The sequence below is a fragment of the Microcebus murinus genome, chromosome 2 (assembly GCF_040939455.1).
Source record: "Microcebus murinus isolate Inina chromosome 2, M.murinus_Inina_mat1.0, whole genome shotgun sequence".
NCBI classification, from domain to species: domain Eukaryota; kingdom Metazoa; phylum Chordata; class Mammalia; order Primates; family Cheirogaleidae; genus Microcebus; species Microcebus murinus.
The window spans coordinates 107,032,145-107,058,958 of NC_134105.1; the positions used below are offsets into that span (position 1 = coordinate 107,032,145).

The 26,814-nt window shown below is 38.1% G+C and overlaps 1 protein-coding gene across 1 annotated transcript in view; it reads left to right on the forward strand.

Moving 5' to 3' along the window:
* The first annotated feature begins 775 nt into the window (after positions 1-775).
* LOC105864482 (gamma-interferon-inducible protein 16-like) overlaps positions 776-26,814 on the forward strand; it is a 64,631-nt gene continuing 38,592 nt past the window's right edge. Inside the window, exons 1-9 of the mRNA XM_012752381.3 lie at positions 776-1,708; positions 7,909-8,169; positions 9,086-9,219; positions 9,787-9,942; positions 12,373-12,795; positions 14,463-14,651; positions 16,446-16,613; positions 19,712-19,879; positions 25,829-25,954. Coding sequence (XP_012607835.2) covers positions 7,911-8,169; positions 9,086-9,219; positions 9,787-9,942; positions 12,373-12,795; positions 14,463-14,651; positions 16,446-16,613; positions 19,712-19,879; positions 25,829-25,954 — 1,623 coding nt within the window. The 5' untranslated portion in view covers positions 776-1,708; positions 7,909-7,910. The remainder of the gene's footprint in view (positions 1,709-7,908; positions 8,170-9,085; positions 9,220-9,786; positions 9,943-12,372; positions 12,796-14,462; positions 14,652-16,445; positions 16,614-19,711; positions 19,880-25,828; positions 25,955-26,814) is intronic.

Below are 26,814 nucleotides of genomic sequence, written 5' to 3' on the forward strand. Positions count from 1 at the left end.
ACAGTGCCCTGAAGGGCGCCCATAATCCTTACAAGAGCAAAAAACACTGCTAATCGAAGTGTTTAGCAGGCTCTTTACCCTGCCAGAAATTCAATACACTTCCAGGAATGTCCAAGCTTCAATGTTTTCATGATACGAGCTTACTATCCACTTGTTTTTATCCATTAGTAATGCAGACAGTAAGAGCAATCAGGAATTTAATCATTGAGTTAAAGTAGCCTGGTCATGGGCAAGGGGACAGCTAGTGTCAAACTCCCTTAAATATAACGGGGGAAAGATTTACATGTTCATCATGATTTTCTGATCTGGCAAGTCCCAGGTTTGTCAACTAATAACTGGGTGAATGTTTCAGGTAGTATTTAAATCGATAGTGATTTCATAGCACACATTCCCCCATCCAGGAGGTGCAGTCATGACACGGAAAATGTCAGGGGCCAGGAGGAGGCCGCTTGCCTCCTCCCCATGGCTCCTCATCTCTGCAGGCTGGCGCTGTGCGTGGCCAGTTGAAGGGCACGCTGCTGGGGAGGGGCCCCAGCGCTAGAAACGCCCCAGGCCCTGGGGCGCATGCGCCGCCTGAGCCCTGTGCCCTGACGTCAGCTGTCCAGGCCGCAATTGATGCTCGGCAGCCTCCTGTCATGCGGCTGCGGCTGCTCACATGATTCTGATTGGGTAATTTTTGAATCCCACTGTTGCTGATTGGATGTTAAAGCTTGTAGTTGATTGGATGTTTCTTGAGCCCTACCAAGGGTATAAAAGCAGGAGGAGAACAAGGAAAGGGGGGCAGAAGATCGGAAGACATGAAGAGAGCTGCATAAGACTTGCTGGGTTGAGCCTGCCAGAAGAATAAGGACTGTGACTGTTCTCCCACCGCTGGGTTCTTTCCCCAGTCAAGAGCTGTAACACTAGCTGTACACGTTGCCTTAACAGTTGCCTTAACAGTCGAGTACCGGTAGCAATAGATGCTTCAACTGAGATCTCCTCCTGCCTCCCCATTCAGTATAAAGGAAAAGAGGGAGACCTGGCTGGGTGCCTCATTTTGCTTCTCTTACCTTTGAGGCTCATTCAAGGGAATAAAGGTCTCTAATGACCCACATGTGAGACTGCTCCATAAGAAAGTTCTAATGCCGGAAATTCTTTCAGCTATTGGCATTTGTAAAGAAAAAAAAAATTTTGTGTGTGTGCAAATTTATGAATTATAAGTGTAATTGTTTTCACATGGATATGTTGCACAGTGATGAATTCAGAGCTTTTACTGTGCCTATCACCCAAATAATATATATTGTACCCATTAAGTAATTTCTAATCAGCACTGCACTCTTTGCCTTCTCTCTTTTTATTTTGGTAAAGATAATTACAGGAAGGAAGCTGGTAATTTTCCCTGACGAAGAAAATCAGAATCGAAAGCTAAAAACATTGATGGGTGGAGTCTCAACATTGTTTCACAACTCCTTTCTGCCTGGAGCCATTGTAAAGTATGAAACAGCCAGCGTTAGTCAAGTTATCAAGTGACTCTAACCAGGGCATTTTTTTTCCTTGTTGTCTTTAGAAATACTTTGTTTTCTTAGCATTTCAGGAGATTACAACATCCTGCAGCTCAGTTTCTGAGAGCTTTTTTTACTGATTTCTCTCTCTACTGAAAACAAGCATTGATTCCTGCATTTCTGAAAACCTCAAGATCTAGACTACTGTTGAAGAAATTTGCAGTGAGGTGAGTCCTATAGGTATTACTTGCAGAGGAGATCTGGATTCTTCCTTGAAATCCACTAGATCACAGGGAAGAAATCAGTATTGGTTCTTCCAGCTGTGGGGGAAGGGGAGTAGGGCTGATGTCAGCTGCACTCAGGAAACTGAAAACTGCAGTTGCTTGATTCTAATCCTTCACTTACTTAGAAGGGCCTGAGAAAGTGGAAATGCATTTTGACCATTGCAGATTTTAAAATTAATTTTCTGAGTGTCTATTAATATAAGTTGTAATTTGAAAAAAGGCTTTGCTTGTCCTGGCTGGAGGGTGCGCGGGAACTCTGTGGCTGTGATGGGGCCTGGGTAAAAGACAGGAGAGTGGTGTGAAAGAGTCGTGAAATAATATTAAGTAAAAATCACATCTGGACATAAAGCTGTATCTTATGGTATTATTCCAATTTTACAAAACATGAAAACCAATAAACACTCAGAGTAGAAATTTCTCAGTGTCACAAGCACAGATCCAATGAGTAGTATGTTAATATTTTCATAAGTATGTTTAACTTACTTTGGCTCCATTCTACCTGTGAACTAAAATAAAATTTTAAGGCTCACCCCCACCGGCTGACTAAATGGACCCCCTCATGGCCAAAAGAATATCCTAAAACTAAATTGTCTGCCAACAGGAAGGAGGTCAAATATGCCTCATCATGCCCCCCTCCCTTCTTAGAGACATCCTTTATAACCCATTAACAGGCCTAAGAGCATGGAAGACAATCCTGTAGGTCCTCAATTTACACAACAAATCTATGTCTGGGGGGCTTATCTCTGATAACGGCTCCTTATGTTAAAACATTTCCTTACCTTTAAACAAAGCTTCATGTGTTTAACCAACATGAAGGTTGGTTAGAAATGTCCCACCTTTTTGGGCCAAGCCAATGTATGCTTCCCATGTATTGATTTATGACTTTACCTGTAACCCCTAACTCCCTGAAATGTATAAAACTAAACTATAACTCAGCCACAGCAAGTCCCCTTGCTTAAGGCTTCTTGGGAGTGGCTCCAGGTCATGGTCCTCAAATTTGGCTCAAAATAAACTTCTTTCAAATATTTCAAAATTTAGATTTTTCTGTCCATAATTTTGGTGTAGTCAGCAGGATCTCAGAGAAGACTTAGGACTCCTGAAGGAGTTGCCCAAACCTGGAGCTAAGATACCAGCACGGGCCCATTGACCACCCCCACCCCACCCCCACCTTCAAGCTGCTCTTTTGGCGGGAACTGGTGAGTCCTCTTGAGCTCAGGGCCTCCCATTTTTGTTAATGGTCTTGGTTTACTCTGAGCTTGTTCTTTTCCTAAAAATTGTTTGAGATCCTAACTTAGGTTTAGAGATGCATTCTAAAGGGTCTTCTCAGTTGTCTTTTTATGCTAAAATTAATCTCAATGAGCTTTTCTATAAAAAAATAAAATAAAAAATCCTTTAAAAACAAAGAAAGACAAAGAAAATGACTGACCCCTATTAGGCACCCCAGTTGGTTTGCGGTGCCTCTACTTGCAACTATTTTTGTAAATCAAAAGATTCAAAGGCATGCCAGGTTTTCTAGGGCTCCAATTGGTTATAACTAATTCTTGTGCACAAGTTTTTACAAAAGGGCAAATTACATCAAAAAAAATTTCAGGCCGGGCGCGGTGGCTCACGCCTGTAATCCTAGCTCTCTGGGAGGCCGAGGCGGGCGGATTGCTCAAGGTCAGGAGTTCGAAACCAGCCTGAGCAAGAGCGAGACCCCGTCTCTACTATAAATAGAAAGAAATTAATTGGCCAACTGATATATATATATATAAAATTAGCCGGGCATGGTGGCGCATGCCTGTAGTCCCAGCTACTCGGGAGGCTGAGGCAGAAGGATCGCTCGAGCCCAGGAGTTTGAGGTTGCTGTGAGCTAGGCTGACGTCACGGCACTCACCCTAGCCTGGACAACAAAGCGAGACTCTGTCTTAAAAAAAAAAAAAAAAAAAAAAAAAAAAAAAAAATTTCAGAGCTAAAATGGTCGACCTACCACTATTAAAATGCTACAAGCTATTTCCCTCTCTCTTCTTTTCTGGCTACTCTAAAACCTGCTAGCTTTTTCTATTGATGTTAAGATAACTCATTGTTTACGATATTTACAATTGAAAGGCTACCTAGAGATCCTGCAGCCAGTCTAGCTAAAATGCAAACATTAAAAACTCATTTTAAACTAACAAAAAGGGGGGGGGGGTAAAGATTTTTTAAAAAATCAAACTGCCATAAAAACTGCCTTTCCCAACACTTTGATCCACAGGCCTGATTAGGATACCTATCAGGGCAACTAAAATTTGCCATGTAAACAAGTTCCAGCCTCATCAAAAAAAATTTGGATCTAGATGTCTTTTAACGACTGGTGAGTTTGTGTAGCTAGAATTCTAAGATAAAATCTATTAAAATCTATTCTAAAATCTATTAAAACACATATTAAAACATATATATAAGTGTATAAGTTTAGGTATGTTTTATATATGTCCATGTATTACATGTTTGCGCTTATATAGTTCCAGACTGTCTTAAAATTAAATGAGCCCTCATAAATTAAACCCAAATGCTTCACATAAATTTAATAATCTTTAATACATAAGCTATATTATTACTAAAAAAATAAAAAGATGTTATTAGTAAAATAATAATAAAAATGCTTTCAAATTGTCAGCATACATCTGTTTTTGCCTGGGTTTACTAAACATTTTTATGTTCTTGAGATGTCAACATTTAATATAAAGGTTATAAAAACATAACTCAGCCAAAGACAAAATAATATATGATTTTTGATAAATAAAATAAATTTAATATTTAGTCTAATGATAATCACTAAATCTGAGTTACCAACAAAAATACCTATGTGTTTAACTTTAAGATAAAAATGCAAATGTGCCTAACTGTCAGCAAATTAAAATAAATAAAACACCAAATAGAGCAAAAATCAAACTTAATAGTCAAAGGTTTATAAAAACATTTTGGTTTTGTTCTTTTAATCCTACCTATAGATATAGTTTACTTCCACCAATTCAATGCCTGTGAAGAGATACACAAAAGATGTTTCTAACTCACTATCATCTAATATTAACAATACTGTTAGAAATTCAAAATTGTCCTAAAATTTGTAGTTAAAATAACTTAAATTAAAAGCTTTAATTTTCCCTTGGTCTTGTCCATTTTTGTCCTATTCTTTACAAGCTAGCCAGCTATATATACATTATATTCTATAACAAAGTTTTGCCTAAAAAATTTTCTAAATTATTAATTTTTGTATAATAATTTATTTTAAAATACAAAATAAATGATAGTTAAAATCCACAAAAATCTCAAAACAGTCTTACTCTTTATAAATATTGCATATACTAAAGTTTACACCCCCAAAAAATTCAAAAATTGTTTCAAGACTATTTAAATTGTTTTTTTAAAACAGCTTAATCTTGATCCCCATATAAAAAACATGTTACCACTGTGTATCATTATGTGAGGTGCTAACAATTTGGTGCTAAAAGTTTTTTTTTTCCTCAGTCTATAGTCAGGTGATCTTATGTTAATAAGATTCAAAAAACTAACTTAAAATAAAGCCTCCAAAAACAAAATTTTCTGACCTTGCCTGACTCTTATACCAATTCTTCCCTAAAGCTAACCATAAAACCTAAAATTATTCTGTATAAAATGGCCATAAAATAATTATCTGACCTACTTTATTTTTACTTTGTTTTACTACAAAACCCCATACCAAAAAGGGCCTTGCCCTACAACCCCCCACTACAAAAAAAATTCACACTCAAGAGGCCAATCGAAATCTAAATATAAAAAGCCTTGCTAGTTTTGCCACTAAGCTTGTTAAAATTAGCTCATACCCTTTTTGTTCAATCAGATTTCTACACAGCTGTCCATACTTCTTTAAATGTTCATTCTAAAGGTGTCCATATATAAGTTTTAATTCTTTCTCATATTAATCCTATTAATCTTTTTTTCGCATTTTTTCTATTTCAGCATATTATGAAGGTACAAATGTTAAGTATATTGCTGATGCAGCCCCTCCTTCCTCGAGTCAGACCAATCCTATTAATCTTAATGTCAATAAATTTTCAGCAAGCCTTTATAAAAGCAGTGGCCTTTACTCCCAAACTTTAGGGGGTAAGGACACTTTAAGCCCTATGTTGTCAATAGATTTTATTTAAAGATATAATGTTTTAAAAAGATCTAATTAACTAATACCTTTAAACAAAATATTCTAAAATAACTACTATGTTTATAAAATTTAAAAGCGATATTATATTTGCTTAAAATAAGTCTTATTAAAATATTTATTTTTTCTTGATAAAATTTATATGTTTATAATTTAATCCCTGTTCTGTTACATATAATTTACAAAATATAAAAGTAATTAACAAAAAATAACTTAAACTAATAGCTAAAATCTAAATAAACTGCTAAAATAAATAAACAAATAAATATAAAAATAAATACAAATAGTTTTCATATAATTTAAAATGTTAAAGTCATTATACTAAGTTAAAAAAAGATAATTATAAAATATCTAAGTCATTTATAAAATACTGAAACATTAATACTTAAACATAAATTTAAGCTTATACCTTAATATCTTATCTTTATATTTAAAAATACTAATAAGATTAATAACTAATAATTCAAAATTACTTTAACTTCCTAGGTTTTACTAAGTGTGACATTATGATTAACATATATAATTAAAACTTCTAGATAAAAAAGCAATTCTATACAAAAATTTTTAATAAAAATGTTATAAAGCATGAATATTAATTTTGTTAAAAATAATTTTGTTTAATTTATTAGTTTTTAAAACTACTTATTCAATATATAAATAATCATTAAAAATTAAATAAATATAAAAATTAAAAGTTATAAAAGTTTCATAAAAGTCTTAACTTATAATCAAATTGGTTAAAATTAAATAAATTTATTTATAAAATTTTATTAAAATTAACTATCATTAATACACTAATATAATAAAATTTGGTTTTCTCTTTTAAACTAAATTGTCATAATATTAATAAAAATAACAAAAAATTTTATTCACCTTTTATAAACTGCAAAAGAAACAGATTCAAATTTTGACTAAAACAAACATTTCTATCAATATTAATTTACTCTTAATAAAATAATATAATATACTCATTTTGATCCTATAACATGTTTCCTTTTTAATTTAAATTATCACTACAAAGGGTTTTTCTTTAATTTTGATAACTGACCTAAAAAAATAAATTTTATACTTTATCAAATAATCCCTATACTCTCTTTATGAAGTTTTGACTAACTAAGAAACTAAACTTTAAAAGGGTTAAAGTCACCCATATAACTTTATCACCTTTAAATCTTTTAATAACTATCTCTCTTGGTTAAATGAATAACCCTTATTTTATAATGGCTTATAATTATATATAAACAAATCATTATAGAGACAACTGCCTCTGTGAAAAGAACAAATTAGATAAATCAAGCCTAAAAAAAAATATTAAACAGCTAATGAAATAATTCCAGCCAATATATGCTGTGTCCCTATAAGAGGGAACATGAAGATGTTTGGCAAAATATTAAGTATGTGGAGGGCACAGAAGACAGTCCCAGAGCAAGGCAGACGGGATGCTAACTGTGAAAAAGACGAGGGGACTCAGATTGAGAACCCAGCTTGGAACTCAGAAGCATATTCTTAAAAAGTAGGAGGCTGCAGACAATTTAAACAGAAAAAAAATAAAAAAATAAATAAACAGAAACCAGTTTAGTCACAGTGGGAAGAGTCAATAACCAACAGGCAGACATTGGGTGGTGGGCTCCAGCTCCAACAGAGGGTGGGATAAGGAACCAGAAACTCTGGCACTGCACAGCCCATGCCCCAAACACTAGCATTTCCATGTTTCAAGTCCTCCTTCCACGACACGCACCTCCACTCAACTCAACCACCCTCACCTATTAAACAGGATGAATTTCATACACATCCCTAATGTGGCAGCTCACGACCCAATGTCCACAGTGACGTATCTGGTCATCAAGTCCCTTTTTGCCACACACATCCATGGAAAACAGTTTCATATGGGCTCCTCACTCAGGTAGGTATAAGCAGTCATTTAAATTGTCTGTATACATGTGTGCCATTATATGCCACTTTTCTCTTGTATGCTCACCTATGTCTTTAGAGATGGGAAATCAACGCGGGAAGATTATTCTACTTAAAGTATTAGACGAACTCGACGTTGATCAGTTTAAAATGATTAAGTTCTTACTGTCCGACATCATCAAGCTGAGTGATAAAATGCAAGAAGAATATGACAAAGTAAAGATTGCTAACTTGATGGTAAAAAGGTTCCCCCGTGACGCCGGTGTGGACAAACTTATACAACTCTGCAAAGATATACCAGCATTCCAAGGACTTGTTGAAACTCTTAAAGAGTCGAAAGGTAACAGGGGACAGGGAACACTACTACCTCCCTGTCACTCTTCCCAACCCTCCTCAACCTTGACTAGGACCTCATCTTGGACACAATGGATACATCCCTGTCACAATTTGTGACTGTGGCCTTGGCAGTGTTGGGACTTCACACGCCAACAAGTTAACAACTTAGAGCATTCCAATTCTAATGCAGATTGTGGTATTTTAGAGGGTGTATTTGGGATGCAGGGAAAAAAACAAAAGTGAGAGAGAGTTGGTGAGAGACTGAGATTTCTAATACATTAGAAAGACCAGGTAATCACCAAATAAAATTTCAAAATTTGCAGTGTATATTAGAAATATGTATGTTTAACCAAAAATGTATCTGTCTCATTGAGACTGTTTAACCCATCATCACCCCTTATAATAAAAAAGAGGTAGTACTTAAATACAACTCTACCTCTAAGAAGTGTGAAAAACTTATCTGTTGTAAAGTCACTGACTTTTAAAAAAAATGATATATAGATATATATAAATGTTTTAAAAAGTCAAAGTCCAAAATCACCATATCTCCCCTCACAACCCTGTACCACATTTCCATTCACTGGTTTCTGTAATTTGAATAGAATATCTGCAGAACACGAGCAAGATGTCAGCATCATAAGCACATTCAGTTTTTAAAAGGAAATGATAGGAGGACAGGATGGGGAAAGGTCTTGACTAATCACATAGAGTTCAGAGGACAGGAAGGATGTGCTCAGTGCACAGGGCATGCGTGGGGGTGAGTACAGGAGCATGAGATAGAGGCCAGGATGGGCTAATGCAGTGGAGCACACCTGAGCTTCCAGCAGGAGCCAGGAGGGATTAGTAGAGAAACTGCTTCAGCTCTCTGAGACCATCAGCTCTGGGTTGACATGTCCTTTTTTTTTTTTTTTCTGCAATAGTTGCAAAAAAAGTTAAGTCCACACCAGAAAAAGGAACAACCCCCTCAAAAAAGAGCAAGCAAAAAGAAGAGGGTCCTTCTACACTTGCGCCCTTCACAGGCACATGTGGAGCAGAGGTGACCCCTGGACCTCAGGTAAGATTGAGGAAGAGGAACAGGTGTCACGTCCCACAGAGGAAGCTCTGCTAAGCTCTTGAACTCAAGCTCTCCATCAGACTATGATGATGGCTTCATGAGTTTCCCATCAACTTTAAGATTCAGCAAAATGCCTAATAATTGATGATCTTCTTTGGGCAAGATAGCATGCCAAAAACTTTAGTAAACATAATGTAAATATATACATATTTATATATATTTCCTAAATGTATCTTCATTTCCAGTAGGCGAGTGTTAACTTGAGAATCAGATAGGAAAATACTTTACCCAAGTTTGTAAAACCCTAGTTTTTCTACTTCTAAGTCGGCACATTCATGAACAGAGGCCATTAGAGAAATAAAATGATTTGTATGTCTTTCTCTGCTTCCTTTGTTTAAAGAAACCATAAATGTCCACCTCTTACAACTGGCCAGGCATGGACAGAGCCCACTCAAGTTTCCATGAAACACATTGATAGGTATAATCAGCCAACTTCCCAGGAATGAAAATGTGCTCTACTTCATTTGACACCGAAACTGAATAACAGGAAAATCAAACTACTTTCAGAAAAGAAAAAGCACAGCCAAAGGAAAGGATGGGACCAAAAGGAGTAAGGTGTCGAAGGAGCAACCTCAGTCTCCGTGTCCTGTAGGAGCCAGTGTGTCCACAGCCATGGGACCTCCCCAGACCTCATCAGCTCCATCCAACACTTTCCCACCTAAGGTATGTGCTTCCTGGTCCCCTTTACTTCAATTTCTCCTACTAAAAGCACAGAAATCTGATTTCAGCTTCTACTTTAAAATAGCATCAATAATTAACAAGTTAATCAAAGGTATATATTGAGAATTCACAACATTTTAAGCTTTTGCTTCCAAAGAGATATTGATGAACCTGACATTATGTCTCAGTGCAGAAAGTTTTCTGGGCTGAGTTGTCCCCTATGGTGTAGGGTCCATAAGAGTACAGGGGGATACAGCAGTTGGGTCACTGTCCACTGCTCTGATCTCTTTCATAGCTCTTCCATTGCTCACTAATTTGTTCAAGTTTTTTTGACCAACACCATGCTCCTTTCTACTTCAGGATTTTCACATGCCATATTACTTTCACCTGGCCAACCCTATTCACCCTCTAGATCCCAAACACTGATCTCGTGTCCTCAGGAAATGCTCACTTAGACCACAGTGACCTTGCTGAAACCTTGATGGTGTTCTCTGTGGTAGAAACTGCCTTTTTTCTTTTCTACTTTTTATAACAACTAAAATGAAGAAATGTTTATATTTCCTGCTTACTCTGAGTTTCAAGGGCTACTTTGTGAGTCTGTGGACTAGTGTATCTCAAGAGCCTAGGTCAGTGCCTGCCTCGTAGGAAGATCTCAGTAAATATATTGTTCAATAAAAAAGTGAAAACTAAGTCCTAAGACATGAATCAGAACAGATAAGGAGAGAGTAAATAAGGATCATCTGACCAAAAGAGACGTGGTATCTATTGTGAGTCCCAAGGGTGGTAAAAACAAAAAGAAGTGATGGAACAGACAAGCAGAATTGACGAGTTTAGGGAAATCTAGGCTGAAAGAACACCAAATAACAAGATGTACAAATGAAAGGAAGTGAACTACAATTTACAATTCCACGTTTCTGATAATACTTCTGAAGTTGTCCCCTTCTCACATTTGGACAGGCCAGCCTTTCCTGCATGCATACATCAGGGACAGTCTAATAACTAATTGAAGCTCCAATGAGCTTTATTCTAAAAATGAGCGACTTATGCTTTTATGACACACAATCAAATGGATAATAGGCCACAAATGATGAACCAAAATCATCAGCCACAATTGAAACCGAGTCTATTTCTTTTTCTCACAGTAGATTTTTATTTTAACACAAGATTATTTCAGAAAAGAATTGCAAAATGCAGACAGCCAGATTCAAACAGAAAATATTTAAATTTAAATTACCAGAAATTATACCGTCCATATTATGCTACATTTTTTCTATACCCTCTTAGATTTTCTCCTATGGAAGTATATATACAATTATGCTGAAGATGGTATCATACAATATGTTGTCTCATTATTTCTCTGTGAGTAGATGCACAATTGCCTTCATGTATGTCCTGTATTCAAATGACTCCTTATAAGGTTGCATATTAGTGTGGCAATTAATAGTCTCAGGTATGAGTCTGCTATTATTGATTAACTTGCATTGGGGAAAGGACTTCCCTGTGTCAGGCTGAACTGGTCACGTTCATGAGAAGTCACATCCAATCAAGTCCTGTCATCCACAGGTGATCACTGTGTGTGGTATCCCAGGTCAGAGCACCCCACAGCCTGCTGGAGTGTGGATGAACCCCACCCGTGCCTCCCACAATTCTTCTTATTGACTAAACCACCTTCCTTCACTTAAAGTGTTCTGCTGCAAATTTAGGAGATCAGGATGTTATTGAGAAATGATATTAAACACAAATCACTCTGATCCCAGGTTTCTGATACTGAACTTCTCCTAAAGCCCAATGTTGAGAAATGCAGCAGTGGCAGAAGTGACATCTCCAGAATGTCACTACCCTGAACCTACTGACGTTGGGATATTAGGTAGTCTTCAGACCACGCATGTTCCCACCTACTGTGACAGTACTGAATGCTAGATAGAGGAACTATGACTCACACTCTCAAAATTGCCCAGTCTACACTGGTGATAACTGGACACTCTTCATGTCTTGGTTTGCAGTGGGCACCATTTTCCATTTTCAGTGCTATTTAATAATATTTGTCTGTAGTTATGCTCTCACTCTCTAAGCTGGTAAGAGTAAGACTACAGTTTATTAATTTGCTCTTAAATTTCTTTAAAAGTACTACATGGCAATGCTCTCAGAACCCACTGCTCTTGTGTTCCTCTTATGCTTTACTTCCTAAGGATTATTCTTTCACAAAGTGTTCTCCTGCTTTTCACACGTGCAGCCTCCCCTGTGACATCCTCTGGTGATGACACCAGTTCGGGACATGTTCTGCTGCCTTGTTCAGCGATCCTCCATCCTGGCTGCAGCTCTAAACATCTGTAAATGTTGTCAGGCTCCTGGTTATGACTGAGGTCACTGAGTAGTGGTTCTGTATTCCCCACTCAGACATTTCCCTTTGTTCTCCTGTGCTATTGTACACAGAACCCAAAACCACAGGCCAACTCTGGGGTAACCGCCAGAAGACCTGAGCTCCGAAAGGGCCCGACGGTGGTGATGGTGCTGAGTGCAGCGGACCCGTTTGCATATGAGTCCTCAGAAAAGGAGATAAAAAAAATGTTTCATGCCACAGTGGCTACAGAGAAACAGTTCTTTCATATGAAAGTTTTCAACATCAAATTGAAGAGAATATTCACCAGAAATAGAATTATCATTTTGTCAGATTATTTTGAATATGACCATCTCCTAGAGGTGAATGAAGCCTCCTCTGTATCTGAAGCTGGTCCTGACCAAAAGATTGAGGTCCCAAACAACATCAAAAAAAGAGCAAAGGAAACCCTGCCTATTGGTATTATTAAAAGGCAAGCTTCTGGAACTATTGTATATGGATTATTTACACTACATAAGGTAAGGCCTCAAAATTCTTTTGTTTCATTTCTCCACCAGTACCTGGAATAAGAATCCTTTTGTGGTGCTAAATGCAGTTTTGCCTATTTATTGAACTTTAGAACCCAGGATTTTCTCAAAACTAATGACGAGTGGATAAAGTCTTTTCTCAGGATAAGACTGGGAATTAGGGAACCTATTAATATTCTTCTTCCCACGTTTTCCTTCTCAGAATATTACCTTTCACTTTTTAGGGAAATGATCACTCAGAAGACTTCACATTCATCAGCTATGAGCTATCTATTATTCTAAGCTACAATGATTAAGGCTAGTGTAGGGTCTAGATCTATCTACATATTCTACTAAATTTATTTGTTTGTTTGTTTATCTGTTTATTTTTAAACAGAATCTCACTCTGTTGCCTGGGCTAGAGTGCTGTGGTATCAGCTTGGCTCTCTACAACCTCAATCTCCTGGGCTCAAGCAATCCTCCTGCCTCAGCTCCCTGAGTAACTGGGATGACAGGCATGTGCCATGACTTCCAGCTCATTTTTTTGTTTTTAGAAGAAACAGCTCTTGCTCAGGCTGGTCTCCAATTCCTGAGCTCAAGTGATTCTCCTGCCTTGGCCTCCCAGAGTGCTAGGATTATAGGCATGAGCCACTGAGCCAAGCCTAAATATATTTTTGATTATTACCTCAGGTGTAGCAATAATCACTCTATTTTCGTTTTGGATGGAGTATTGCCCTTTGAGACTTGAGTTCTGTTTTTTAGAGTCAGAGCAAATAATGAATCACCTGATTATGCCTGGAAAACAAAGGCAGTCAACAAGTTACAATGATGTTCCAACCAAATGAGACTCATTCATCAAAAAGATATTGAACAACTGAGAAGTATGAATTTAGGTGATACTTAGAAATTCAGGTAACCTAAACTTGCCATTTAGATACATCAATTTAACAAAAGGCACAGAGTGGTTTACCATAAGACATTCAAACCAAAAAAAAAATCTATAACCTGATATTGATTCAAGTAACTTCTCATATGATCAACAGCTCACAACACAGTATATTTAATTGTTTTCTAGCAAAACCCCTTACTTTCCCTGTATTATTTTCTGTCTACACTCTTAAAGTGATCATTGTCATGAACTCAATTCTAGATTTGAAGAGTTATATCCATGGTGAGCAAGAAAGTGGAAAGTTTGAGTTTAAGGACCTGATCTTAGGAAGGGGGAGAAGACTCAGTAAATGGAGAAGGTAGAAAAAGTAATTAGGGAATTACTAGAACCTTCTATTTTATTACAGATCTCTCATAAGCTAGTGAATACATAGATGTAGCAGATGGCCATCCTTTTTGCATAGGGGAAGAGGTCAAAAAAGCCTCCCAAGGATTTCAGATTCCTCTGGATAAGGAAGCTGTGGGACTCATAGCTGTCCTGGAGGTAGAAAGCAGTAGAAATTTGGAAAATAACCCAGTGTTCTAGAGCTGTCAGAGAAATACCTAGAATATGATAATAAGGAAGAACTCACTGAGAAATCCTGGCCTAAGGCAGGTGTATGTTTGTACGGTACTAGCACTTGCTGTCCTGCAACCTGTTTTGACCTTATGTCATACATAAGGTATATTCTTTCATGTAGCATAGTCATTTACTGTGTTCTCAAGAATTGGATATTAATTTTCTGTTCCAGAAAACAGTAGATAAGAACAACACAATCTATAAAATTAAGGAAGATGAAGAAGAAATGGAAGTGGTGGGGAAAGGAAAATGTCACAATATTCACTGTGAAGAAGGAGATAAACTTCAACTCTTCTGCTTTCGACTGAGAAAGAAGAACGATACATCAAAACTGATTTCTGAAATACATAGTTTTATTCAGGTGAGAATTAGTTTTCCGAAGAGGAAATGATTTGCTTTCAGTTTTTCAAAATCCATACAAGTGCTTTTTAACACATGGAGTCAAGTCTGAAGCATGATAAAATAGATGATGACTTGTACTCACATTTCAACAGAGAAACTTATTAAACTATTTCAAGAGAATGGCATTCATTATAGGCTTCAACAGAAATTGAAACGTGTGCTAAATGCTAAAATATTTGAAGAAATTAGGAGGGTGGGGGTACTAATTCATAGTGGTAAAAAGAAAAGCAAGAGATTTGGAGTAGGATAGATTTAGTCTACATCTGGCTCATTTGTTGCATTGTTGGGAAACTATGATCGAGGAATTAATGAGATGTGGCTCATAAGACCATTATTTTATTGTATAACCCAATATTACTATGTTAAAGACAGAAACAGTAGTTTGCAGGGTTTTTCCCTGAAGGAATGTGTGGGCTCAATGGTTCACTTATTAGAGGCTGCTATCATGGGAAGGCTCTCAAATGTCCAGTAGGGATGTTTTCCAGGAAGGCTTCCCAGTATCTCAAAATCTGTGAGCTTCTCTGTGTCTTGAAAGACAAGACAAGGCAAACATGGCCCACAGGATGGGAGCCAGAGATAATGCACTTTGCCCAGAGAAGCACCCTGGTGGTTATAAACAACCTATTTTATTAGAGATGGGCTTCCTGCTCTCTCCTATCTGTCTACCTTTAAGTCAACCATACCTAATCAAAGCTATATTGAGTCACTATACGCCTTTTGTTATACCTTTGTTAATTGACAACTACTACCTCTTTAGAAGCTAGCCCCTGAAAGACTTTGTACCTGTTTGTTCACCTAGATAGATTAGAAGCCCCTTGAGAGGACTTTTTTTGACCCTAACCCACTACCTGTATCCCCTAGCAACTGTATTCCCTGATATGCAGATATGTTACCCTGACAACTGGTAATTGATAACTATGATTATAAAAACCTGTATGAATCTAAACAGATTGCTGGTGGTTGTGGAGATCCGCCAGTCCCCTAGGAACTTCCTGCTGTGTTTTATCTGATCTTTATGTATACATATAAAACTATAAACTATACCTAAGTCTCTATGTATTCTTTTATTTCTCTCTATTGCCTATCAATTTCCTGATCCTCTGTGGCGACCCCTATCTTAGGGTCCGGGCACCGTGGGGAAAAGTAGCTAACCTCCTCGTTGGCCTGCCTCAACTACTCTCACCCTGCTTTGCATGATATTGAGGAAGTAGCTTACATGTTCCTCATCATATGCTTTTATAATCAATGAGATTTTGGAAGTATATTTCTTATCTCCATGCCTTGTATATTATGAGAAATCAATGTGTACTACTTACTATTGGTTCTTTGCAAGATAAAGACAGACATTTGCAGAGAAAATATCAAATACAAAAAAATAAAAATTGTGAGAGAGCATGTGAGTTCTCTACAATTCTGGTATATGTTGAAAGGTATGGGAAATTGATGGTACAGAGATAACAAGCAGCCTCTACTGAGGTGGCTTTTGTCATAAAGACAGAAGTGGAATTTCCATCATAAAAAAAAATGGGTAAGTAAATCTTGAAACATTTTATGCATAAGAATGCCTAATCATTTTACATGTTAGTAAAACATATTTTGGCAATATCCTGCAGCAATACATTAGAGACAGGCTATATTTGGAGGTAACTAACATCTATTGGAACCTAATAAAGGATGATATTCTCAAAAATGAAAAGATGCTGTGTTTCATGTAATATTGCAAACAATTAAACAAAACAATGAATCATTTCAGGTAAAGCCAAAAGCAAACCAGACAAAATTTGATTTGAAGACCATGAAACCTTTCGAGGAGCAGAGCGAGGCTCCAAAACATTCAGAGGCTCGCACAACCCTGACTCACAGCCAACCCTGGTCTCCTCAGATGCCTCCAGCAGCCCCATCCAGAACTTTCGTATGTGAGGTACAATTTTCTGAGTCCCATTCCACGTGTCTCCCAACCTTAACTACAGGAATACTCAGAATGTTTAAAGAGCTTCTCCTCTCATCCCTAGCCATGTACAATCACTTTTAGAAATTAAATAATTAATTCATTTATCAGATGCATACATTGAAATTTTTGCAGGTAGCAGTCTTTTGCTGTTTAAAAGGTGTGCATTTACAAAATGATTGCTGACCTCAAGAGGGTTACTCTGTCATGTTGGTGCAGCTGTAAAGAAAGGGTAGGGGAAGTGGTCAGGCAAGTGTAGATGAAGACTAGAGTGTATTCAGACTTTGCATTCCAGTTTCTTTCACCCCTTTCCCCTTTCCTTACAGCTAATACTTGTGAATTTATTTCCAAGCTTCCAAATTCCTTTCAGTGTTCCATATCTTTTTTTTTTTTTTTTTTTTTTTTTTTTTTTGAGACAGAGTCTTGCTTTGTTGTCCAGGCTAGAGTGAGTGCCGTGGCGTCAGCCTAGCTCACAGCAACCTCAAACTCCTGGGCTTGAGTGATCCTTCTGCCTCAGCCTCCCGAGTAGCTGGGACTACAGGCATGCGCCACCATGCCCGGCTAATTTTTTATATATATATCAGTTGGCCAATTAATTTCTTTCTATTTATAGTAGAGACGGGGTCTCGCTCTTGCTCAGGCTGGTTTTGAACTCCTGACCTTGAGCAATCCGCCCGCCTCGGCCTCCCAAGAGCTAGGATTACAGGCGTGAGCCACAGCGCCCGGCCTAGTGTTCCATATCTTTACATAAGCTATTTCCTTGTTGGGAATCCACTCCTTTCATCTCATCATTGGCACAAATTTCCTCAAATTTCAGGTGCCAAGTTAAAGTTTTCCTTCTGGCAAATTCTCACTGAGACAGGACTACCTGAACTGATGAGCCCACCCATGCTTTCCTTTCACAGGTCCTCTTGTCAGTAAGGTTTAACTACTGCTTTCACAAAAGGGAATCGAAAACTTATTTTAAAAGGTGTCTCTCATATCAACTTCATGTGGGGTTTCCCCTTAACAGAGTCAGCAAGTACAGGAAATAAGTTTGCACCAGAGCAAACCCCAGTACAGAACATGGAACAGCAATGACAGTATTGTATTTCTACTTTTTGAGTACTTACTAGGGAATTGTTCTAAAATATGTCTTTCTTATGTACTTTCTCTACTTCATTCTTGACAATAGCAAGCAGGATGATATTCTCTGTTCCAATTCATATAAAATAAGGATGAGGTGCATGGAGCTTAAAAATCTTCCCAAGTTCTCAAAGTTAGAGTCAGAGTCAGGAGACATATCCACCCTCATTGAATTCAAGAACTTGAAACATTAATGATTATATGTGGCTTTAGATTAGGAGTATAGATGTACCAATGTCAGTAATTTATTTATAGAAATTTCCAAATTAATAATGTCATGTTCTGCATGTGTTTTCATTGACAAGGCTCTGAAAACCTCCTAAGGAATGAAGTCCTAACGGGTGATCAAAGGGTGTTCTGATAGGAAGTAACTTTCCAGAATTAGAGTTCTGTCATCCTTCCTTCTAACAAAGAGTGCATTTTTTATATTAGGTAACTGAATGCTAGCAGTAGCAAAATGTATGGAATTAACCAAATATCATGAATGGTCGAAATGGTAAAAATTATTAAGAATTAAGGTAGTAAATTATATGATGGAAAATCCATTCCTTTACCCTGGGGAAGTAGTATAAAAAACCGCTTACTGACAATGCCCATGTAGGTTATCGACTATTTCTAAATATCACTGAGAACCCTAAAAGATGATGGCTATGCCTGCGACAAAACAGGAGAATTATGCATCTGGAATTGTGCATTTGACAGAATCCTTCTAGCATGGTGATGATCAAAACACATAAAGCAACATAGTACTGGGTTTCCTGGGACCTAAAGAGCATGTGATAGAAACCATTTTGTATACGTGCCTGATGAGAAAAAATTAACAAATACCTATTAGTGCACCTTTTTGCAAGGCTTGCTTCCTTGTACTCAGGCAGAGTTACCTACCAAAACGTAACCCAAAGAATTATATTTCACTAACTTAGCTTAAACCAGCTTTCAGCAGAGCTAGGGCGAGTAGTCCATGCCAAACCAATGACATGCCTAGCCTCCGAGCTTGGACATTTTCAGGGTGCATGGGGTAATGCTGGTTTCTCTGTATGCAGGAGAGAGGATTAAGGACTCCACTTGTATGCTATTATTCCAGAGAAAATTGACATCCTGTTAAAAAGGATGCAAAATGAAAGAAAATAATTATAATGCTTCATCTCATACTGAAAACCATTACTGGGAGATAATGATCTATTTTCCTTCAGACAAGTTAAACACAATGACCAAACTTATGATCCCAAAAGGATGAAAACTTCCCAGAGCAGAGTGAGCCACTGTAAACTGCAGCAGTCAACTCACCTTCATTTCTCATTTTTTAGGCACTTCCATAAACCTCACCTTGCAGTACTGTAAACAAGGAAACATCTTTCTCTTCCCATTCTTGAGCTTCCCAACAACATAATGACAAGTGTAATCAGATCTTGAAAGATCATTCCACTGAATCCCTACTAAATACAGTCTCTTTCTTTGATTACATTTCTCATTACTAATCACGTTTGTGCATTGAGATCCTAATAGATGCTAGGTCCTTTGCAATTCACAAGGTTTATTATGTTCATGAAATTATACCCCGACTAAAGAGAATTACTGAATTGTATTGGGCCTGGTGTGGAGAGAGATGGAGCAGAAGTAGGCAGAGGAGGAAAGATGAATACAAGATTGTGTTCATCATCTCTATTCCAGTTTCCCTTCACACCGTCACTTTTTTCCTGACCAGAATGCAGGTTTTATTCTACACAATCCATTGAAACATCTTATGCAAAAGAATGCCTACTCATTTTACATGTTAGCAAAACATATTTCGGCAATATCCTGCAGCAATACATTAGAGACAGGCTATGTTTGGAGGTAACTAACATCTATTAGAACCTAATAAAGGATGATATTCTCAAAAATGAAAAGATGCTGTGTTTCGTGTCATATTGCAAATAATTAAACAAAACAATGAATCATTTCAGGCAAAGCCAAAAGCAAACCAGAGAAAATCTGATTCAGAGACCATGAAACTTTTTAAGGAGCAGAGCGAGACTCCAAAATATTCAGAGACCGGCACAACCCCGACTCAGAGCTATCCCTGGTCTCCTCAGATGCCTCCAGCAGCCCCATCCAGCACTTTCGTATTTAAGGTACAATTTTCTGAGTCCCATTCCGCGTGTCTCCCAACCTTAACTACAGGGATCCTCAGATTGTTGAAAGAGCTTCTCCTCTCATCCCTAGCCGTGTATAATCTCTTTATGAAATTAAATCACTACTACAGTTATCGAATGCATACATTGAAATTTTTGCAGGTCGCAGTCTTTTGTTGTTTAAAAGGTGTGCATTTATGAAATGATTGCTGACCTCAAGAGAGTTACTCTGTCATGTTGGTGCAGCTGTAAAGAAAGGGGAGGGGAAGTGGTCAGGCAAGTGTAGATGAAGACTAGAGTGTATTCAGACTCTGCATTCCAGTTTCTTTCACCCCTTTCCTCTTGGCTTACAGCTAATACTTGTGAATTTATTTCCAAGCTTCCAAATTCCTTCCAGTGTTCCATATCTTCACAAAAGCTATTTCCTTATTGGGAATCCACTCCCCTCATCTCATCATTGGCACAAATTTCCTCAAATTTCAGGTGCCAAGTTAAAGTTTTCCTTCTGGCAAATTCTCACTGAGATAAGACTACCCAAACTGATGAGCCCTCCAATGCTCTCCTTTCACAGGTCTTCTTGTCAGTAAGGTTTAAGTACTGCTTTCACAAAAGGGAATCGAAAGCTGATTTTAAAAGGTGTCTCTCATATCAACTTCATGTGGGGTTTCCCCTTAACAGATTCAGCAAGTACAGGAAATAAGTTTGCACCAGAGCAAACCCCAGCATAGAGCATGGAACAGCAATGACAGTATTGTATTTCTACTTTTTGAGCACTTACTAGGGAATTGTTCTAAAATATGTCTTTCTTATGTACTTTCTCTAATTCATTCTTGACAATAGTAAGGAGGATGATATTCTCTGTTCCAATTCCTATAAAATAAGGTTGAGGTGCACAGAGTTTGAAAATCTTCCCACGTTCTCAAAGTTAGAGTCAGAGTCGGGAGTCATATCCAGCTTCATTGAATTCAAAAACTTGTAACAGTAATGATTATATGTGGCTTTTGATTATGAGTATAAATATACCTATGCCAGTAATTTATTTATAGAAATTTCCAAATTGATAATGTCATGTTCTGCATTTATTTACATTGCCCAGGCTCTGATAACCTTCTAAGGAATGAAGTTCTAAGGGGTGATCAAAGTGTGTTCTAATAAGGAAGTAACTTTCCAGAATTAGAGTTCTGTCATCCTTCCCTCTAACAAAGAGTGCGTTTTTTATATTGGGTAACTGAATGCTAGCAGTAGCAATATGTATGGAATTAACCTAATATCGTGAATGGTCGAAATGGTAGAAATTAATAAGAATAAAGGTAGTAAATTCTATGATAGAATATCCATTCCTTTACTCTGAGGAAAAAGTATAAGAAACCGTTTACTGACAATGCCCATGTAGATTCTTGAATATTTCTAAATATTACTGAGAACCCTAAGAGATGATGGCTATGCTTGCTACAAAACAGCAGAATTCTGCATCTGGAATTGTGCATTTGACAGAATCCTTCTAGCATGATGATGATCAAAACACATAAAGCCACATAGAACTGGGTTTCCTGGGACCTGAAGAGCATGTGATAGGAACCATTTTTGTATACTTGCCTGATGACAAAAACTTAATATTAACAAGCACCTATTAGTGGAACCAACTTTTTGCGAGGCTTGCTTCCTTGTACTCAGGCAGGGTTGCCTACCAAAACATGACCCAAAGAATTGTATTTCACTAAGTTAGCTTAAACCAGCTTTCAGCAGAGGTAGAGCGAGCAGTCCATGCCAAACCCATGACATTCCTAACTTCTGAGCTTTGACATTTTCAGGGTGCATGGAGTAATGCTGGTTTCTCTGTATGCAAGAGAGGGGAATTGACATCCTGTTAAAAAGGATGCAAAACGAAAGAAAATAATTATAATGCTTCATCTCATACTGAAAACCATTACTGGGAGAAAATGATCTATTTTCTTTCAGACAAATTAAACACAATGACCAAACTTGTGATCCCAAAAGGATGAAAGCTTCCCCAGAGCAGAGTGAGCCACTGTAAACTGCAGCAGTCAACTCACCTTCATTTCTCATTTTTTAGGCACTTCCATAAACCTCACCTTGCAGTACTGTAAACAAGGAAACATCTTTCCCTTCCCATTCTTGTGCTTCCCAACAACATAATGACAAGTGTAATCAGATCTTGAAAGATCATTCCACTGAATCCCTACTAAATACAATCTCTTTCTTTGATTACGTTTCTCATTACTAATCACGTTTGTGCATTGAGATCCTAGTAGATGGTATGTCCTTCGCAATTCACAAGGTTTATTATGTTCATGAAATTATACCCTGACTCAAGAGAATTACGGAATTGTATTGGTGCAGTTGTGGAGAGAGATGGAGCAGAAGTAGGCAGAGGAGGAAAGATGAATACAAGATTGTGTTCATCATCTCTATTCCAGTTTCCCTTCACACCGTCACTTTCTTCATGACCAGAATGCAGGTTTTATTCTAAACAATCCATGCTCTCTCACAAATCCAGAGCTTTGACAAAGTTGTGACTTCCTTTGCTGGGATCGCTGTCTCCAGTCTCTTCTCTAACCCAGGTCTGCACAGCTGACACCCTGTATCCCTCCCTGTGGCAAGTCCTCCCTGGTACCCACCTTTCAAAAGAGACCAGACCCTCCCATTGTGGGTTGTCACAGATTCTTCTTATGTGCTTTCCCAGGTGCCTTTACTTTCCTTATAGCATGTAAACAACTGGGCTGAAGGAGTGATTTTCTTCCTTCCAGACCAGGCGTCCTCAAACTACGGCCTGCGGGCCACATGCCACCCGCCTAGGACATTTATCCGGCCCGCCGGGTGTTTTTGCTGCCACCGCCTGTCCTGCTTAGCAGCCGACTCCTCCCAGGACCACAGTGCACAATCTCCAACGGTCTGAGGGACAGTGAACTGGCCCCCTGCTTAAAAAGTTTGAGGACCCCTGTTGTAGACTGCAAGCTCAGCTCCTAGGTTCTGTACCCCAGGGAACAGAGCACAAAGGGCAAAGTCAGTCCCTGCTGTGCACATCAACCCCTGTCCCAGATCACCTTGTCTGTCCCATGAAAGACCCCTGCACCCAGGGTTCTGAAGCTCGAATCTGAGGTGAAAGGACAGGCACTTAGAGGGAAAAAAGAGAATTAAATCAATACTTTCTGTGATTGCTTCTCACCCAAGCCTCAGGCTGCATTCTGACTCAGAGGTAGACACCTCTACCCCCACATACACACCCTGAAAGAGAGGCTTCCTCTGTACAAGAGTTCTCAACTTTGTTTGTTTTTGTTATTGTTGTAGGTGTTAGTTTCAATAAACCACAGTTTCCTCAATAGTTTTTACAGACTTCATTTGAGGGATAGAACTAGTAGCCTAAACCTTGTTGTGCTCTTGGCACAAATGGCTAAGGCTGGAGCATTGGCCCAGTCACTGCAACCTCAGATTCACATTCTCTCTGCCACTTCAGTGACTCAAGTGGAAATCCCTAGACTACTATGGTTTTCTCACTCATATTTCTTGAAAATAATTATGTGAGAATTTCTAAGTCCCACCTGCCAAAATATGAATCACAATCCCTTCCACACGTATACACATTGTTGTGCTGTATATGAACTTCCTGGAGCACAGGAATGCCAGGAGGATCTTAAGCCTAAACACGAAATGCAGCCATTTGTTCTTGGTGTCCAGCCACCATCTGTGCAAAGAGTGTCTGTCTGACTAGCTTCTTTGTGACTTGCCTGAGGGGCAGGCACGTCTTGCTCCATTCAATGGATTTAGCAAAGAGTTTGTCCATCATAAAGGTTTCATATGCATTGTATATATCTCTCAGGAGTACCTAAAGATTTTATCTAGAAGATCAGCTGGCCACAGTGTGTTTTTGTCATCTAGTCAGAAAGAAAAACATGAATAGAGCCAATACCTAACCGTTATCAGTTCAAATCCATTTTCTCTCTGCTACTTCAAAAACACAAGTGGCCCCTGGGACAAGTATGCATTCTCACATAAACTGAAATGGAAGGGAAGGGTGATGTTCCTTCAGCTCCCACCTACCTAAACTTGGAACACGGACATTTCTGCAGCCACAGGAGTCATTTGGATGTACTTAAATCCCCTGCTCAGCACAAGAATTCTAGGGAGGGTCAAATGTCTCCAGGACATCATGAGCCTAAGCATGCCATGCTGCCATTCTTGCTGCCACCACCTCTATAATACTCCCGTCAAGTGGGGCTGACCACTCCCGCCATGACTCGGCATCTCCTAAGGGAGGCCTTTCCCTTCCTCATCTTGGGTTCTTCAAAAAAAATTTTTTTAAGTTTTTTTATTTATTTATTTTTTCCAGCATATCATGGGGGCACAAATGTTAAGGTTATGTATATTGCCCTTGCCCCCCCTCTTGAGTCAGAGCTTCAAGTGTGTCCATCCCCCAGTTGGTGCACATCACACTCATTATGTATGTATACCCATTCCCTACCCCCCTCCTGCCCGACACACGATAGATGTTATTCCTATATGTCCATTTAAGTGTTGATCAGTTAATACCAGTTTGCTGGTGAGTACATATGGTGCTTATTTTCCATTCTTGGGATACTTCACTCAATAGAATAGGTTCCAGCTCCATCCAGGAAAATACAAGAGGTGCTATATCACCGTTGTTTCTTACAGCTGAATAGTACTCCATGGTATACATACTCCATATGTATGTATACATACATATATACAGGTATATATGTGTGTGTGTGTATATATATATATATATACATATACCACATTTTATTAATCCACTTATGTATTGATGGGCACTCCGGTTGTTTCCACATCTTTGCAATTGTAAATTGTGCTGCTATAAACATTCACGTGCAGGTATCTTTTTCATAGAGTGCAAAAGATTTTATATAGGACATGGTACATTATGCCTTTGGATTCAAAATCAGAAGACTGTTATTTTCTGTGTTATCTTGTAACATGTATGCATTTAGAATGGCATGAATAATGACCAGGGACAATGGGAGGAGAGGCAATCCTTTGTGGGGAAAAAACCCAGTTTGTGTTTCTAAATGGTTAGCCACTCAAAGGTTTTTTAAAGAGATATAATAATTTACTGGTGCTGAAAACAACTGGGAAGGATAAATAATGACAGAAGTGGATGTAGGTGATCTCTAATGCAGACAAATGCATTGATCTGTCTGCATTAATCATCCTCTCATAAATTCAAAGATTTATCTCCTTAAGTTAATGACCTCATGACCACCTATGTTTTTCTTTCTCTGATATTATTCTGTTTCTCCTAATATTTTTATTTCTTTATTTTTTCTTCCTTTATTTTTTATTTCAAGCATTGAAATTCACCTGCCAAGATGAAATGAAAGTATATATTTTAATTGATTCTGAAAAAGAAAAAAAAAAACAGTATATCTAGAATTCCCAGATACCAAATAGGAATGACAAAATAAAAAACAGCCATTTTTTACAAAAGAGAAAATAAAAATGAATACTCAAAACATAAAAGGAAGGTCACCTTTAAAAGTAAACAAAGGATGCTAATAGGCCCATAATACTGTTCTGTGTGTAAACACAATATTAAAAAAGTGAAACTACTCACACCATCCTTGTTGATAAGTACATGATACACTGGGGAACACTGCTGAGGGAAATACAAATAAGTACAAATCTTTGGAAACCAATTTGGCATTATCTCAGAACTTAAGACATGCATACTGTCCAAATCTTATAATTTCAACTGTGCCTATGAAGATAAGGAGACAGTATAAAACTATTCACAACAGCATCACATGCACTAGCAAAATTTTGGAAGAACCTATGCCCAGTGACAGGTGAATCAGGAAATAACCCTTGGAATATGATGCTGGCTTAAAATCAAATAAAAAACATTGCTTTCCATCGTTAAATGAAAGACTGAATCACCCCAATGTATTACTCCAGAAGGAAGAAGCCGTCCCAGGAGCAGAAACATCCTCTGCAAGCTTCAGAGGCAGCACAGCAACTGCACCCCGTGGGTATCCTTACATGGCATATCAAGCATCCGAGTTCAGCCGTTTCTTAAACCAGGTACCACCTTCCTGTTGCCACTGTTTTTGCCTCCCTCAGACATAAGGGTTGATTAGGGTTTTGAAAAGATTCTCATTTAATCTCTGACTAAATATAATTTCGTTCTTTTACTGTACCTCTCATCGTTTGTCAATATGTAATTGGACTTGTCACTGGATTCCACCTCCTTTGGTATTCACAAGGTGTGCATTTATGAAGTTGTTTCTTTCTTCAAAAAGATGATTGTCTTTCATTGGTTCCAATATAGAGTGTCAGGTGAGACATCCAGACAAGGGGAGATGAGTACAGCATCAAATGTACGTTTGTAGCTTACATTGCAGTTTCCTTTCACAACTTTCCACTACAACCGATGACCATAAGTTAGGGTTGATGTTCAAAATTCCTTCTCTTACCTATATAAGATGTTTTGACATATGGTACTTCCTTTGCTTAGAATCCTTTATTCTCATCTCTTCATTGGCTCTGATACGCTTCTGGGCCAACCAAAATCCTTTCTTCAGACAAAACTTGATTGATACCCTCCTCCGGCAATAGACTATATCATGCCAGTGTTTCAACTCTACTAGAAAATAGGCCCAGTAATAGCTTTCATGTCCAGGGGAAAAGCAGACAGCAGTGCACAAACAAGTGTATTTCTCTGTTCAAATGAAATCCATGACTGCTTTTGTTTGGCCATGATGTGACCAGTGTGCTCACCTCTGCCCAGGACGCAGAGACTGTTTATCTAGAGTGAGTGGGGAGAAGCTAGAGAGATAGGCAAGGGGAGCATTTCTTCACCACTCTTTCATCTAGATTCTCACCCAAGGCCCAAGCTGCAGTCTGACCCAAGCTGCGGCCTCCTCCACCATCCCACACATACT